Source organism: Myripristis murdjan, chromosome 16 (genome assembly GCF_902150065.1).
Source record: "Myripristis murdjan chromosome 16, fMyrMur1.1, whole genome shotgun sequence".
Classification (NCBI taxonomy): domain Eukaryota; kingdom Metazoa; phylum Chordata; class Actinopteri; order Holocentriformes; family Holocentridae; genus Myripristis; species Myripristis murdjan.
The window spans coordinates 5,909,839-5,925,745 of record NC_043995.1 but is presented as its reverse complement, the minus strand read 5'-3'; the positions used below and the strand labels follow the sequence as shown (position 1 = coordinate 5,925,745).

Genomic DNA, 15,907 nt, shown 5'->3' with positions numbered 1-15,907 from the left:
CAATTCTGCCGCTTGCTTTTAGCCTGTTGCTGTACTTGCTTTTTAAATAATGCTGGATGGAGAAAATGTCATCCAGTGTTAAAAACATATAAACTGAAGACAGCTGCTGTTGATCCTTGCATTCAGAGCTGTAAAATGGCATATTAAATAACGGAGGGAAATATTATTTATTTAAATGATTAACATATCAAAAATGTACATTTTGATCAAGGTAACAAGATGGTCTAGTAAGTGTGGGTTCACAGTATTCAGTCACATGTTTGCATTAAAAAAGCAGAAGTCTACCCTAAAACAGATTTCAAATTTATTGTTCATGTTAATCATTTGATTTTTGACTCCAGAATCCAAGATAATATATCACATAAGAACATTTTATATCCCAAAGTCACTATCTGGCAAAACGGTTATAAATATTATTATATTTATACTGTATTGATAACACTGTGTGTTCCTGTGGGCTCTAAGGCCCCTAAGGTCCTGAACCCTCCCCAGCAAAATGAGGGAAACCCTCAATCCAAGTAAAGAAACGAAAATCAAATGGACATACAACGCTTTTCGCTCAACGGGGGAAAGATGCATGTTCCGTTTTAGGGTGGACTTGCCCTGAAACACACTAATGTGCAGCCAAAACAACCTCCTGCCGATGGTTTGCCTCTTGCCTCCGGTCTCCCTGGCCTGCTTCTAGACAGCAGCCAAGGGACCCACACAACACAAAGGGAGGAGCAGAGGAGCCCTTCAGCCCTCCCACCGGCTATAAGAGCAGAGGCAGACGGAAACACTCAGACAGCAGGCACACGTGGAGCACTGAGCAAAAGGAGGGAGAGACAGACGTAAAGAGAGAGGGAGCAGGAGAGAGAAAGGGGGAAAGTTGCAGTCAAAACTGTTGCCGCTGACCAGGAACAGTTTTTGCTACTGGAACTGAGACAGATACAAAAACAAAGAACTCAGAGAAAGTCTTACAGACACCAAGAGGAAGAAGAGAGATCATTTGATTCCAACATGTTGTTGTGACTTCTGTTGCTTTTTTCCAAGGGATTAACTGAAGGAGGAACTGGTCTTTGGGACGTGAACTATTTTCTGCATGAATCAAGAGAAAGAAACAAGAAGGAACTGGACCCCACAGCCACCTGTGACACAGCAGCTCTGTGCTCAAGTTGCTCTTGAGTGCTGATTTAGGATCGGCTCACCTGTCTCCAGCTGAAAGCTTAACCGATAGTGAAGGAAGTCTGAAACTAGGCCTATCTCAGCAGCCTAAGGCGATATCCCTGATTCACCTGGCTAAAACGCTGGGGGAAGAGTACCAGTTTCAGAGTTGGACATCCTTCAATCAGTTCAGTCAGAGAAATAGCTGCCAAACTCCACAACCAGCAGGGTTTCTCTTGAGGTTCCCTCATCTGTCACTGCAGTGAAGATGACATTCGCCATGCTGCGCACGGCGCCTCCCGCCAGTCGCTTCTTGTACAGCGACATTGCCCTGCTCTCAGAAGATGAGGAGGAGAACGGGAGCGAGGGCTCGGGCTCCGAGGAGCGCTCCACCACCACCTCCTCGCACTCCGCCACCTTCCGCCTGTCCTCCACCTCGCCGTCTGCCTTTCACATCAAGGTGAACAGGAAGAGGAAGCTGTGCGGGGGAGGAGGAGGAGGAGGAGGAGGGGGAGGCGGAATGGCGAGGCTCGGGCCCCCGGTGCCGTCTTCCTCGGGGCACACTGAGGTCCGCCAGAGGAACGCAGCCAATGCGCGGGAGAGAGATCGCACCAACTCTGTCAACACAGCCTTCACTGCTCTGCGCACACTCATCCCCACCGAGCCCGCTGACAGGTACACAGCAACGCACTTCACACAACAACAATGTGCTTTTCTGATAGGTGCATACTCAGCATCTTTTTTTAGGATAACTCACACTTTTTTGAGTAATGACAGGTTTTATCAAGTTAGCCTCTCAAAACTTTTTCAATCTTGGAAGCAAATGAGAAAATTTAGTCTTTTGTCTTGGGAAAAGTGTCTGGCATATTTAAATATTTGTTTTATTGGAACTGACCAGAAAATATCCTGTGACCCATTTTGGATAGCGCTCCATAGATTATGAGTGTATTCTTTATGATAACTGCATCATAAAGTGAGATATTATGTTATACTCCAGTTTCCAGGAGGTGGCCATTCTGGATTATGATGGGGATGAATCATATAGTACATAAACCTTTTTATTCACTGTCTATATTTTATGCATAGTGTAATATTGTAATACTTGACCGCACAATATAACAATAGATTATGACATCACTGATATTTCTTGGCATGCTTTTTTTTTTTTTTTTTTTTTTTGTTATTGTATATGTTCGGTCTTTTCCCATTCATTCGAGTAAGTCTTATTATGATTTGTTTATTAGGAAGCTGTCAAAGATCGAGACACTACGACTGGCCAGCAGCTACATCAGTCATCTGGGAAACGTGCTGCTCCTGGGTGAGGGACTTCATGACGGACAGCCCTGCCACGCCCCCTCACCACCGTTCTTCCACTTAAACTCCTCCCCCAACCGAGGATCTGACCAATCAGCTCAGCCCAAGCACATCTGTACTTTCTGCCTCAGCAACCAGAGGAAAATGGTGAGCGGATGAAAACCACAAACCAGTGGCACAAGAAACAAATTAAACTAAATAAACAAATGAGAGAAAAGGCCAAACCAAACAGTTTCATTTACAGTGTGCGCAACAACCTCCCTTAAAATGTCAGCATAATTAAATAAAAAATATAGAAGAAAACATGATCATGCAGATATCCTTCTGACTTAAACCATTAAAATATAGATTTCTGCTATATACACTCAAGTAACTTTTGCAAGGTTAGAAACAGGGTGCTTAAACTCTGAATTAAAAAAAAAAAAAAAAAATAGAAATGAACCAAGACTACCAGTGGAAAAACTGATCACAGAGTGAAGAATCTTTTGGGAAGCAAAGTGGTGGTTTAGGGTGAGTTTGGTGTTTAAAGCTGACCTGAGATCAGTGACTGTGGCTGTAAAACCGATTGGCCCTCAGGGATATTAAAAGGAGAACCTCTTTAAAGTCCTCTTTGGGGGTGAAGGACTGTATGTTATTGTACTGTTGGGGTTAGTTTTACTTGAGCAGGTGGTTAAAAAGTCCAAGGTGGTTTCTGAGACCTACTGGACGTAACAGTGAAGAGGAGGTGAGACGGCCGACAGGTGGTATGGAGGGTCAGACTGTCCCGCCTGAGGTATCAAACAGCCTTGTCCACCATGACGCTGTCAAAGTTGGCACTGCGGCTGCGAGAATATCTTCTAACCTCAGTTGTGGTGTTTTTTTGTTTTTGTTTTTTACATTCGCATTTAGAGTTTACAAGGGTGTTTATGCCCTCAATTACCAATGAGCCGATGAAACCCATCCAAAACCATGAGTATAATTTCAAAAATGCATTGACGTCAGTCTAAAGATGGGAAGGTCATAGTCATAATTCTTGTGGCCTTATTCCATAGCTGTAACTGCAACAAAACATAGTAAACACAATTATTTGTTCCTGTTGCTATTACACTGTGTTTTTAAATCATATACATGTGTGCGCACAGTATGCAACAATAGAATATGCATCAAGGAAATGTACTTAAGGTGCATAGTAGCATTGTGTACTTTCAGTAGGATTCTGTTAAGCTTAATCAGTAATACACAACACAGTTCCCCTCTGGCGGGAACAAAGTTTTTTCTGGTTAGACTGCTTGGATCCCTTCAAATGTAGATGCAGCCATTGTTGTAGTTTTTTTTTTTTTTTTTTTTTTTCAAATCTTTTTTTTTTTTTTTTTTTTATGTTTTTAAGTCATTGATTTATTTAATTAGGGATAGGGGTATAAATATCAACCTAAATAGGCTGTCAATCAAATAAGATCACAGTATAATGAGTCTGCCATTCTAGTTGCATTGAGGGCTTTTTTTTCCAGGGAGAGAAACACTTTTTTTTTTCTTCCCCAAATGTAGCCTGATAGATTTCAGGTAGCACCCCCTTCCCCCCACACACATACTCTTCCCCACCCCCACAAAATGGATATATACAACAGGCTACATACATCATTTTGGACTGCAACTCTCATATTAATTTGATTGAAATCAAAGAGAAGTGACTCCAGCGCCAACTTCAACAATAACCACCACTCTGCTGAAGATGACAGAGAGGTGAGGTCCACTCAACTTTCCCCCTCTAACCTAGCTGCTGCCCATTTAGCAGGATTTATGGGTAAGGAGCTGACATCTGGCAGACTCCCCCATTACCCCAGCAGTGTGTGAAAGCTAATACCCTCCTCAGTGTCTAAACCCAGAGACCCTTTAGCTGTGGGATAACCCGAGTCTCCACAGTGTGTCTCTCCCTCCTGCCTGAGCCCCCCTTCTCTCCTCTCTGAACCTCTTTGTGTGAAAGCCTAGACGTCCTCGGTGTCCAAACCCAGACACCAGTCGAGAGATAACTAGCGTCTCCGTGGAGTGTTGAAACCTACCGCCTTCACTCTACGTCTTTCTGCTGTGATGTCTTGCTCGCCTCCCTTTTGCCTCTCTCTTTCCGTCCAGCCTCCCTGAATCTGACTCTCACACACCTCTCCCTCTCTCGCTGTTTCCCTGGGTCTCGTTCCCCCATCCCGTCCTCAGCTCTCTGTGTCTGCATATTGATCAGTCTAGTGGAGGTCAAAGCTGTCAGTAGGAGCTGTGTAATACTATCTGCCGCTGTCAACTCGGTACTACAGACCTGTAAACGTGTGCATTTACAGGTCTGCACCTTTTTCATGGTAGCAGTCCCAAAACATGTAGGATTTTGAGCGGCTACCCCATAAACATGGCCAGTTTAGTTATTTTCACGCCATATGACTCACTTTGTGTCCTTTTCCTTCATGTATTTTTATGGCAAACACTGTCACAATTGCAGTTCAAGACTTTTAAGACTTTTCTGTTACGCATAATGCCATGAATGTACAAAATATTAGGAGCAGTTACTCTTCTACGAAAGCGCATTCATGAGGTGAATCTGGGTAAAAGTCGCTTATTGATCTCCCTCATTAAGCTTTCTGATCATAAAGGACTGGATGTAGAAAAAGATGCAGACGAGTCAGAGAAAGATGTTTAAGCTTTACACTCTGTTCAGGTGCAGATTGTGCAAAAGGGGCTGCAGGTCAATGACGCTAATTTTGTCGATTCAGTGTTATTTCCATACATTACACAAAAGAATGTGATTGGATGTCTGACAGTAGCCTTCCCACCGGGTTTCAGATATCATTATAATGTCACGTATGATGGATGACTCGCTCACTTACATGTAAGCCTGGTTAGTATCTTCACTATTTCATCAATAACACCGGAACAATCTATATACTAACTATCCTTACTTCTTGTATTCTAAAAAGGCAGTTGAATTTCAGTTGAGTTAAATTCCACTTGAATGGTTTTAGAGGAGAACCTAGCATATTAGCAAACAGAAACAGAGTGAGATATCACACTCTTTACGTTTGTCCCGCTATTAAAGCAGTTTTTCTTACCAGAGAGTGTATCCAAGTTCAGCTGGGGTTTAAATGGTTAAGTCTGATCTGCAGAACTCCAGATCATTTCGTTTTCCCTGGAAAAGTGGCCATACAGTGCGTTTAAGTGGGCTAAAGGGCAGAGCCGGTGCTGGTGATTACGGAGAGGAAACGATTGTGAAGGTAAAATGAGACGCTCTGTCCTGAGTGCTCTCTTTGTATGTTTTCATGGTCATTGAGGTTCATCACAGCTGTCAAGATTACTTAGACCAGCCACCTCAATTACTCTTATTTCCAGCGTGGGAGTAGGCAAAAGTGAGAAAAGTATATGGTCATTTCCTCTTATTATGTATGTATACAGTCTAACTATTTCAAAACAAACAAATGTCCTAAAACTATGCACCGCTGCAGATCAAATGCTACACCATTGCATATTCAATACTTAATGGTGTAGTATTTTGATTTAATTATACTACATACTTATGCATACGATCCAGAGAGATTTAGAGTAAATGCTTACAGGTGAGGAAGGATATGTGATGCGGACAATATATCATCTGCTTAATAAGGGACCAGCTGTGGTGCTGTGGTTTTCCCAACAGTGTGCTTGGAAATAGCCAGATTTTTTTTTTTTTTTTTTTTTTTTTTTTTTTGTCTTTAGGTGAAAATTCCAAGAGGCACTCAGAGATCCATGTTGTGAAACTGAGCATGACAGATGACTGATATATTTTTTTTATTCATTATGATTCCTTAAAATTTGTTTTCCTCCTATTGAGCATCTATGTGATTGAGACTGGGTGTCACCACGGTTGCTATAGTGGAAGTCTATCCTGTCTTAGTCTGTTATTTTCCTCAAAATCCATAAAGTTGAACAACATAGGGGGACTTAGACTGTATCTGTTGACATTTTGCCAAGTTACCGCTTAGTCCTCCTGCTGCCTGAGAACTAAACCTGAAATTTCTAATAATTCTGGGATTGAGCAACAGCTGTTTTGGGTGGAGGAGCAGTGCAGCAGCGGTGCACTGGTGTTTGTGATATGTGCAGTAAAAAGTGGGACACTGATGATGGCTACATCTGTAAATGAAATGTACAGGACTGAGAATAGAGGATTGAGGTGTGCTGAGGGCCGCTTAAATCCCCGTGCTGTCAGGTTGATTTATCCAGATATCCTGTGCTAGGCCTCTCTTCCTCTGCCGATCAGTACAACTGTCAGGTAGCTGGCTTCAACCTACCGCAGGAGTGCTGCATTAGTACAACTCATTTAATTATCTTGGATTCAACGTCTCCAGCCTGCCCTTGTTAGCCCGAAAACCTTTGTATCCAGCTTCTCAAGACCTTGAAACACATAGTAACTGTTGTACATCATACTGGGCTGACAGCAGGCGGAAATTTGTACTCAATTATGTTATTGCACAATAATGAGTAATTCTAGTAGCCTATAAAACAGAGAAGAGCATATCTTAGGAGAATGAAAAACTTTTTTTTTTTTCAAATGTAATCAAGTGTATATTTTGATATCTATAGAGTGCAACACTTGGAGCGTTTTTACAACCACCTCCAACACTGTGGTGTATTTCTTTTGGCTAGAATCAGGGACGACGCCAACTCAATTCAATGGCAAATGTAAACAGAAGCTGCAATTCATTTGCCAATGACAACAATCAAACTCGGCTTTATAGATTGGATGTGACCGTTTTCGCATGCCAAACATTTTCTAATGCTTTAATTAAAAAAAATAATAATAATACAAATAAAAATAAAAATAAAAAAAACCCTCTTTCCCTTCATTTGTTCAGTTGAAAGTATATATATTAAACTGTCTTTGAAACAAGGCAAAAATGTCAAGAAAAAAAAAACAAATATAAAAGACATAAAAGTCCACGTCTTGAACAGCTTGTCATTAAATCAAAATCCATTTCACTACAATGGAAAATGAACATCTGACAAATATGAAACCCATACTCCTAATAGGGCTACTGCAACTAGACTAAGGTCTGCTGAAATGAAAATGATTTGAGTTTACATGCCTGTTTTTGCTCTGATGAGAATTCCCTTGGTCTCTTCATCTTCCAGCGTTAAAGAGCACAACAGTGGTTCGCCTGCTGCTTCAAAGATTTTTATAAACTAATTGAAATTGCGTTTGGAATGATACAAATGAAAAAAAAAAAAGTCTTTTCAGTGAAAAAGCAGATATACCAAATGATGCACACTCCTGCTGTAATTGTAAATAGTTGTAATGTAAGTCTGGGCTGCAGTTAAACTTTTATGTGTGATTACTTCTGTGGGTGGTTGGAAAGCAAGGCGTATGGAAAGACACTGGAACTAATCTGCTTTCTGCAGTAGGAAACTGACCAGTGTGTCAGATCTTTCTGCACGTGTGTGTTTGTGTGTGTGTGTGTGTGTGTGTGTGTGTGTGTCAGAGAGAGAGAGAGAGAGAGAGAGAGAGAGAGAGAGAGAGAGAGAAGCAGAAAGAGAAAAATAGAAAGGGTCTGCATATCAGAGTGAATGAATCAGAGAGCGTGCATGTGTACACATGAGTCAAATTGTGTCCATGCACATGTGTGTGTGTGTGTGTGTGTGTGTGTGTGTGTGTGTGCGTTCGCTTGTGTGTGAGAGAGAGAGAGAGAGAGAAAGAGAGAAAGTGAGAGTGTGTGCATGTTTGTGTGTGATTTTAAGTGTGTTTGTGTATTTCTGGCTGTGTGAGTGACAGAGTGGGACTGTGCATGTGTCTGTTTCTGCGTATACAGTATACATGTTCACGCGCACACACACACACACACACACATGCAGGCTGCTCACTATGTCTGGAAGTCATTGGCAGTGCAGAGCGGAGCAACAAATGAGCTAATTGTTCTGTAAATGATTTATCCTCTGGTGAGGCCTGTAGAGCCAGTGTTTAATTCAGCTGCTGCTATTAGAAACACATTGACTTTGGGCTTTGATGGTGATGTTAAAGAAGCCTGGAAACCACTCTCTGTGAAACGCCCTCTCTGCTTACACACACACTCACACCCACACATATGGCACATACACACACACACACACACGAGCGCGCTCACACACCAGCACACATACACAGGACTGAAATATACACAGGCACACACGTAGTCAGTCAGGCACTCGCCCTCACCCTCATACACACAATCAAACACTGACACACACACTGGACGCTTTTATCATGCATTCTATTTCTAATTTTCACTAAATAAAGCTTTTCAGCCATGTTGTCGCTATTTGCTTCTTTAAAGAGCCAGTAAAGGAGCTGTGGATTGAGATTCTGCTTTCAACACTAAACTAATGGTCTATAGGAAGTTAACCGAATGAGAGAGAGAGAGAGAGAGAGAGGTGGAGAGGCTCTGCGGGTTAATCAACATAGCTATTCATCTTTGAGTTTGGACAGTTGGGTTTAGACTGCGCTGAAACTACACTTTATTTTTTTTTATGGGCATCAAATGAAGCATGCACCTAAGAGAGGTTAAATGCATGAATAGGACATGTGCAGGAGCGCACTAATGACTGCGGTTTTACAGTCATTTGGTTATTAGTCTGTTTTTACTGGAAAAAAGCATTACGTCACTCAGTCGCATGAAAAAGACGTTTCGAGGTCATAGATGAAAACTAAATTACCCTCATTTAGTGATAATGTTCGTGTTGACTTGAAGTTAATTTTTTGTGTCTGATATTAAGGCATGAACAGAACCGAGGGCTCCGCCTGTTTGCTGCTCGTTTCAGGCTTTGCTAATGAACTGCATCGAAGGGAGCTAATATATTGGAGGCAATTTTCAAATACCTGCCCATACTTGGCGTGTGTGTGTGTCTGTGTGGGACCGTGTGCATGACTGTGTGCCTACATGCACGGACCTCTCTGTGTATTTTCAGTGCAGATGGAAGCAGTTAAACTCTAATTTAACACCAACAGGAGAAGTCGGGTCAGATAGCTAACAAAATCTATTAGCAAAAGTATCATTCTGTTGTCATTTAGTCATTAGGGAAAGGCTTGCTCACGGAGCAAATTGAAGCAAAACTACAGAAAAGTGAGCTGGGGGGGAAAGCAAATCAAAAACAGATCGACAGCATGGAGAAAATCAAACCGTTTTGCTGGGTGGTTCACATTGTACGGCCTCTAAAAACAATATGTATTCAGCCAAGATGCTAATGACACATACGGGCTACTGCAGAGTGCACAAGCCTGTACTGATGATAAAGTGCTGGATGGTGCATAATGAATGGGAGCCGGGTCATCTAAGGATGGTGAAAATGAAGTTGGTGCTGCTCTGGAGTCGCTCTGACAGATTATTAAATTGTGGGAATAATTAAATACATGTGTGGCTGGCGGGTGCGAATTACATCTGAATAGGTAATCTTGGATAAATCAAGTGTTTCTGAACAGTCATCACGATGCCTATTAGTAAGCCACAAAGCTGAAGTGAAATGCATGCCTGATGTATCCAAGCCACATAATAGCACCCTGTGGCCCATTCGATGAGTTAGTTAGCTTAATTCAATGTCTGGATTTGTCTGATGTGTTATTTATCGTACCACTTTAATGTATGTCCATATAATTTTCTACAATCAAACTGATGATCATTTACGAGGCTGCTCAGTGATGCTGATGTTCGACATTTGAGGCACTTAATGCGCTTTCACTTAAAAGGGACTTTTACTCGATAAAATTGTCAGTAAGCTTAAGGGATGTTGCCAGTTTTCATTTCATGGTTGAATACCAATCTCCTTATACGATTGTCGGGCCAGTGCCCAAGTGGAATTATTTTTTCCAACCAGTCATTCCTCTCTTCATGCAGCCAGAAACTAAATTAGATGTTTGTGTTTGACAGAGCGGCTTAACGCAGGAAAAGAGAGGGTGCATGGAAAATCCACAGTTATAGGTAAAGGAACACCCCGGGTTGAGTTTCAGAAAAACAATATTCTGATTTCAAAGTGGCTGAATGTGTAGAAGTGATAAGATGCCGTGAAGAGAGTATTTACTGCCTTTACATTCAAATTAAGACGGGCTCCTTTCACCCTAATAAAACAATAATATTGTTCCAATGTGGTAATATCATTATATTGCATCTAAAGTAAATATCATCAGGTAATCATATTAGTGTCGGACAAATCACTCCCTGGAGACTGCAGTGGTATGTCTGTGTGTGTGTGTGTGTGTGTGTGTGTGTGTGTGGAGAAAGTGGGCGGGAGAAGGAGAGAGCAGAGATGTCATCCGACCATGCCCTATTAGTCTTCAGGAGATTGTTTTGACTACTGGGTCCAGCTTAAAGCCCCCTTGTCCTGTTTTGACTATACCAGTTACACTCCAGCCCAACTGCCCGCACCAAACCCTCACCGACAGCTGTGTTTCCTAGACTACGGCCCAGGACCCAAACTTAGCTGCGGGCCTAATCCTGGTGGATCCCCACATGACAAAAATACTAGGATTTAATTTAGCCCGGTTCACGAGAGAGGTCAAATAATAATAAACAATTTGGGTCCTGGGTTAAAGGGAAAAAAAAATTGGCTGGAATGGTTTTAGACCAGTCGGATAGGATATACCCTTCCCTAAATCACCACAGCCCGTAGCAAAAGGAAACCAATTTGGTTTTTCATCACTATAGCACACTCTTACACTGCTAAATATCCATGATGAATCCTTGTAATTTACTTTTATAACACCTGCTTTCCCTTATTCTGTCCACTTCCCTTAGTCATTTCCTCAGTTTCCCAGAATAACTTGCAATGACTGTTAGCAAACACGCCTGAACTTGTTGCATGGAGCCATTAGTTTAACATCTAGGTGGACTGAGGGATAGCATTTGCTTCATAAGAGCAACAGAATGAGTTTTTCCAGTTGAGAAAATGCGAGAGCCACACCCCTAGCTCAAAATTCAACATGTCTTGTGGCAGCATTGCATTGTGGGCTAATAAGGCTAACTGTTCATGGATAAATATGTGTCTCCTCCTCTCCTATCATTTCTCCCCGTATGACTTTTGAATGTCAAGGCCGACACCAAAACCCTTGATGTTTTCAGAAAATGTCTTGGAAATTGTTCCATTGTAAAAATTGAGCTGTGCTGGAAATATAGGACTATCCACATTGGGCCAGTCCACAAGAACAAGAAAAACACCACAAACAACAAAATAATCACAGAAATGCATGGTGGATGCCCAGTAGCTGTTTATTCTAAGAGTTTTAGGTATATTCTGCCTTTAATATCAGTGGTTTGCCCGTAGCCGCAGTACTGGGTCAGTACAAGGCCATAATGCTCAAAGCACATCAGGCAGTAAAGCCCCAACCCTGACAACCAGCACATGGCTGGATGGTATGGGATGATAGGACTCTGATGTAGCACACATACTTGCATGCATGGCCAACGAAATAACGGTATTGGGACACGTCTCGCTAATAGAAATCCAATAAGTATCCTCCACAACTCGGTCCAGCTGGGGAGGGATTCACAATAACATGCCTGTCTCTCTTCACACTCATCTCAATCAGTGGGAGGATCGATTCCCGTCCAACTCCGGTGATCTCACTCTCTCATCACAGGCCTGATACCGTTCCAAACACCAATCCACCTTTTGTTGATGTCGGTCAAACGACTTTTTCCAAACACCTACACCTCGTGCGTGGTCGGAGAGGAAATGTGTAACAGGTGTTCAGCTGATGAGAGGAAGGAAGGAGAGGTTGGGGGGGCAAGGAGGAGGAGAAGTCAGGAGAGGACAGGAGCAGAGAGGAGTTTTAGTAGAAGGAGAGGAGATCGAGATGTTGCAATCAGTGGGGCCGGAAAAATGAGGGCCAACACGAGTGAGAATTTCCATCCTGCACTTTTGGGTACTTTTAGTATGAAATAGCAAAGAACTACAGTAACATGTTGTTTATTTGGGGCGACGCAGACTTTGTAAGTTGTGTCCCTGTGATGTGAAAAATGAAGCGTTTTCACATAAATGCCCCCTTCACAGTCTGTGTTCAACATAGGTTATTGAAAAAATTAAGATCTTACTTTCATATTTATATTTCTGTATTACTCTGGGTTACTTTATTTCTCTAACAGTTTTTAAGTTAAGGCAGTTATGTAGCTAAAGGTAAATGTAACACTTTGGTGCACATAACCTAAATCACATACTGCCAGTGAACAGGAAAGTAAGGTAAGCTAATGTTATTTGGGCCATATCAAAAACGTAACAGTATTAATCTGTAAATATAAAAGCATACGATCAGTTTTATGATGTGCAGAGATGGTTGCTGTGTTTTTTAAGGCATGAATGATAAATGCATTGGGATTTATGCATGTTTAATGGTCACATTTTCCAGACTTCCAGTGTTTGCCCTGTAGTTGGAAACATTGGAGCTTTCAGAAAACTACAAGATTACAAACTGTAATTATGAGATTTCACCTGAACCAGGTTTACAAGTAAGAATATGGCACTTAAGGTTAAAACCATATGACATGAACGCAGCAAGTGTGGATATGAGTTTGGATGAGTTTGGATATGTAAGTAATAGAACAGCTAGAACAGTCTAATAAGTTCAGAAAACTGCATCCCTTTACTGTAATGCAGCCTTTCAAACCAGGAAAAGACATCACTTATGCCATATCACGATATTACCATGTCTAAAATCCCAGATGATTTCTAGTCTCAAATTACAATATCGACACAATATTGATATATTGCCCAGCCCTACCTCAGCAACCTGGTAGCGACTAACTGCTGCAGCCTAAAAAAAGCTTGAAAACAGTTACAGAGATACTATAACAACCCAATAACACCAGCGAGAGATATATGGTAAAATGAACAACATTTGAAAAACCTATGATAAACACAGACTGTGACTGAGATGAAATATGCCATGGAATCATAAAGCAAAGCTGGCATGACGTCTGTTTACAGCGGGTGAGTCATCGACTATATGATAACTATGAGTACAGTAATCAACAAGGACGTTTTCTTCATTTGGTTGTTTTTTTTATGATTGTCCTCCATATTGTGTGATTTATTTTGGACAGGATGAGCACATTTAGCTGTACAGTAATGTTCCCCAAAAAGTACTGATGATCATTGAATCTGAAATGGTTGTTTTTCTTGCTTGCCCTCATTTGCAAAAGGCAAAGAAAACCATTTTACTGATTTGTCTCTGACATGCAGCTGCAAATTAAATACTGAAAGCCTGGCACTATCTGCCATTTTTGAGTTTATTTTGGTATATGGCAGCCCTAAAACGTACTTAGCAGGGCAAAGATGAGAGGAACTGCTATGAGTGTGACATACATTTCAATGGACTGTTTAATAGGTCAACAAAATCCTACGAGTGCTGGTTGAAAAGGAATTTCTTAAGTGGTGGATGGCCTGAGAACTGAGCAGAGCAGAGGCAAGGTGAGGAGGGAAAATGTGATGTTATTTTCCTGGCCAGATAGGGAAAGTCGACTCGCCAGCCAGGAAATCAAGGCTGCACTGTTGTGATATCACAGATGACTGATCAGCAGATCATGCAATACTGTCATACATCAGCTGACGATGTCGCCGAGCAGTCTCTCACAATACAAAGTCAGTGGCCAATGTAGGTCACCCGAGTGCTTTATCTATGTGCTTGCTTATGTGTGAGTGTGTCTACATGCATACATGAGTGCAGTCAACACTCCTGTGGCTTTTCAACCCACTGAGGACAAAACTGAGCAGTGAAAAAAAGTCCAAAGTTCTTGCCTATACACAAAAGTTTAAAGAGTGCAGTAGTACTGCAGTGGTATTCTGTCTGCTGCTTTGTCTTGCAGTGCTTTGCAATAAGCAAATGATCAAATAGAGAGGTGGTCTTTAATAGAAGAAAAGACTGAACATGGAGATGCTGAAAAAAAACACATTTGTTATTCCATATCATCTCTTAGAGGACAGCAATCTCAGACACTGACATTACACCAACACTGCCGCTCAGCGTTTTGCAACAGATATTTATTTTTGCATCCATGGATACAGACTCATTAAAATACATTTGCCATATAGTCTTCCAACTAAAGTTCCCCTGCAACCCAGTTTGTATCCTGATCCAAAGTTTAACAAACCAGGGATTAAAGGAACTACCTTGACAGCAGCTTTTGTAAGGAACCAAAGAGCACTGGAAAATCAACTGGGTCTAGTTGTATTTACTGTGTCTGTGGATGTGGGTGCCTGACAAACTTGTGAAATGTGACTAATGAATCAACCATGAATTCCTTAAGCGAGTCAGGCCTGCAGTCTTTGAGCTGATTTCTGTATATCAGGGCCCGGCTAATGTCAGATTGTGTTTGTCTCTCTCTTTCAGAACAAAGACAGAGAAAGGAAGACGGCCATCAGAAGCTAACAACAAGGACGCACGGATAAGATGCTCATCCGACACCTGGGACTTTGACAGTGCGTTCTGAAGACTCTTAAGGCTCATCTTGCTTTTCAAAGACGTTTGAAAGACTTCGGCAGCACTTCAAGGACTTTTCGAGGAGCTTTGCAAAGCATTTCATTTCGTAGACTTTTTTTTTTTTTTTTTTTTACAGTGCTTTACAGGAACTTTTTATGTGACTATTCAAAGTGTTTTCAAATGTTTGAGGGACCGTGCTTCTCAGTGACTCAAGGACTTTCACATGCTTGACAAAAGCACAAAGAACTTTTTTTTTTAACACTTTTTAAGGGACTTTTTACGGTATTGTTCAGAGACTCGGTGACTCTTTGTTCAGGCTACGAATCTAAAGAGCTTATGGCACATGACTGGAGAACACACAAGACCTATTGTTCATAAAAGACAAATTTGTATTCATCAAAAGCTGTGTGTTATTAATGTGTAAACTGAAATATAAATGTATATTTATGTGACATAACATTATATAATGAAACTATGTTATTTAACAGGCGTATCACACTCTGGATGAATATAAGGGTTCCTTGGGTGCAGAACATTGGCTACTCACACATTCACACAATTTATGACATTCTCTGGGATCAGTACAAAAAAAAAAAAAAAAAGCAAAACATGCTGGACCTTTTTGTGGTATTGGTATTTCTAATAATCATTTTAAAAAGTGTCATGATGCTGGAAAGTAACTAAAGATGACCAATAAATTTTGTGTATATCTGGAAGTATATTTTATTCATATGTTGGTGCTTTTTTCCCCTTTTTGTCGATGTAATCCTAATCCTCTGTTCTTAAAGGTGCACTGCGCAAAGGCTGACTGAAGCGCAGACCTTGTAGACTTTTGAAAAATGTGGAATAGGCAAAAAAAAAAAAAAAAGAAAAAAGAAAAAAACTATCAGTAAGTCAAACTGGCAATGAGAGCCGTGTAAACTCAACTATCACATTGTGTGTTAATTCTGCTTTTTTTGTCAATTGAACTCAAAGTGTCCCCACTTCAGTCAAAGTTCAGCAATTCTGCATAATGCCCCTTTAATTCCA

General features: G+C 41.2%; 1 protein-coding gene across 1 annotated transcript; it reads left to right on the top strand.

The window, feature by feature from the left end:
• Positions 1 to 1,411: 1,411 nt before the first annotated feature.
• On the top strand, positions 1,412 to 14,868 carry LOC115373949 (basic helix-loop-helix transcription factor scleraxis-like). The gene is made up of 3 exons (XM_030072597.1): positions 1,412 to 1,818; positions 2,388 to 2,604; positions 14,789 to 14,868. Exons 1-3 carry the CDS (start codon positions 1,412 to 1,414, stop codon positions 14,825 to 14,827), a joined length of 663 nt encoding a protein of 220 aa, XP_029928457.1. The 3' UTR covers positions 14,828 to 14,868.
• Positions 14,869 to 15,907: the final 1,039 nt, after the last annotated feature.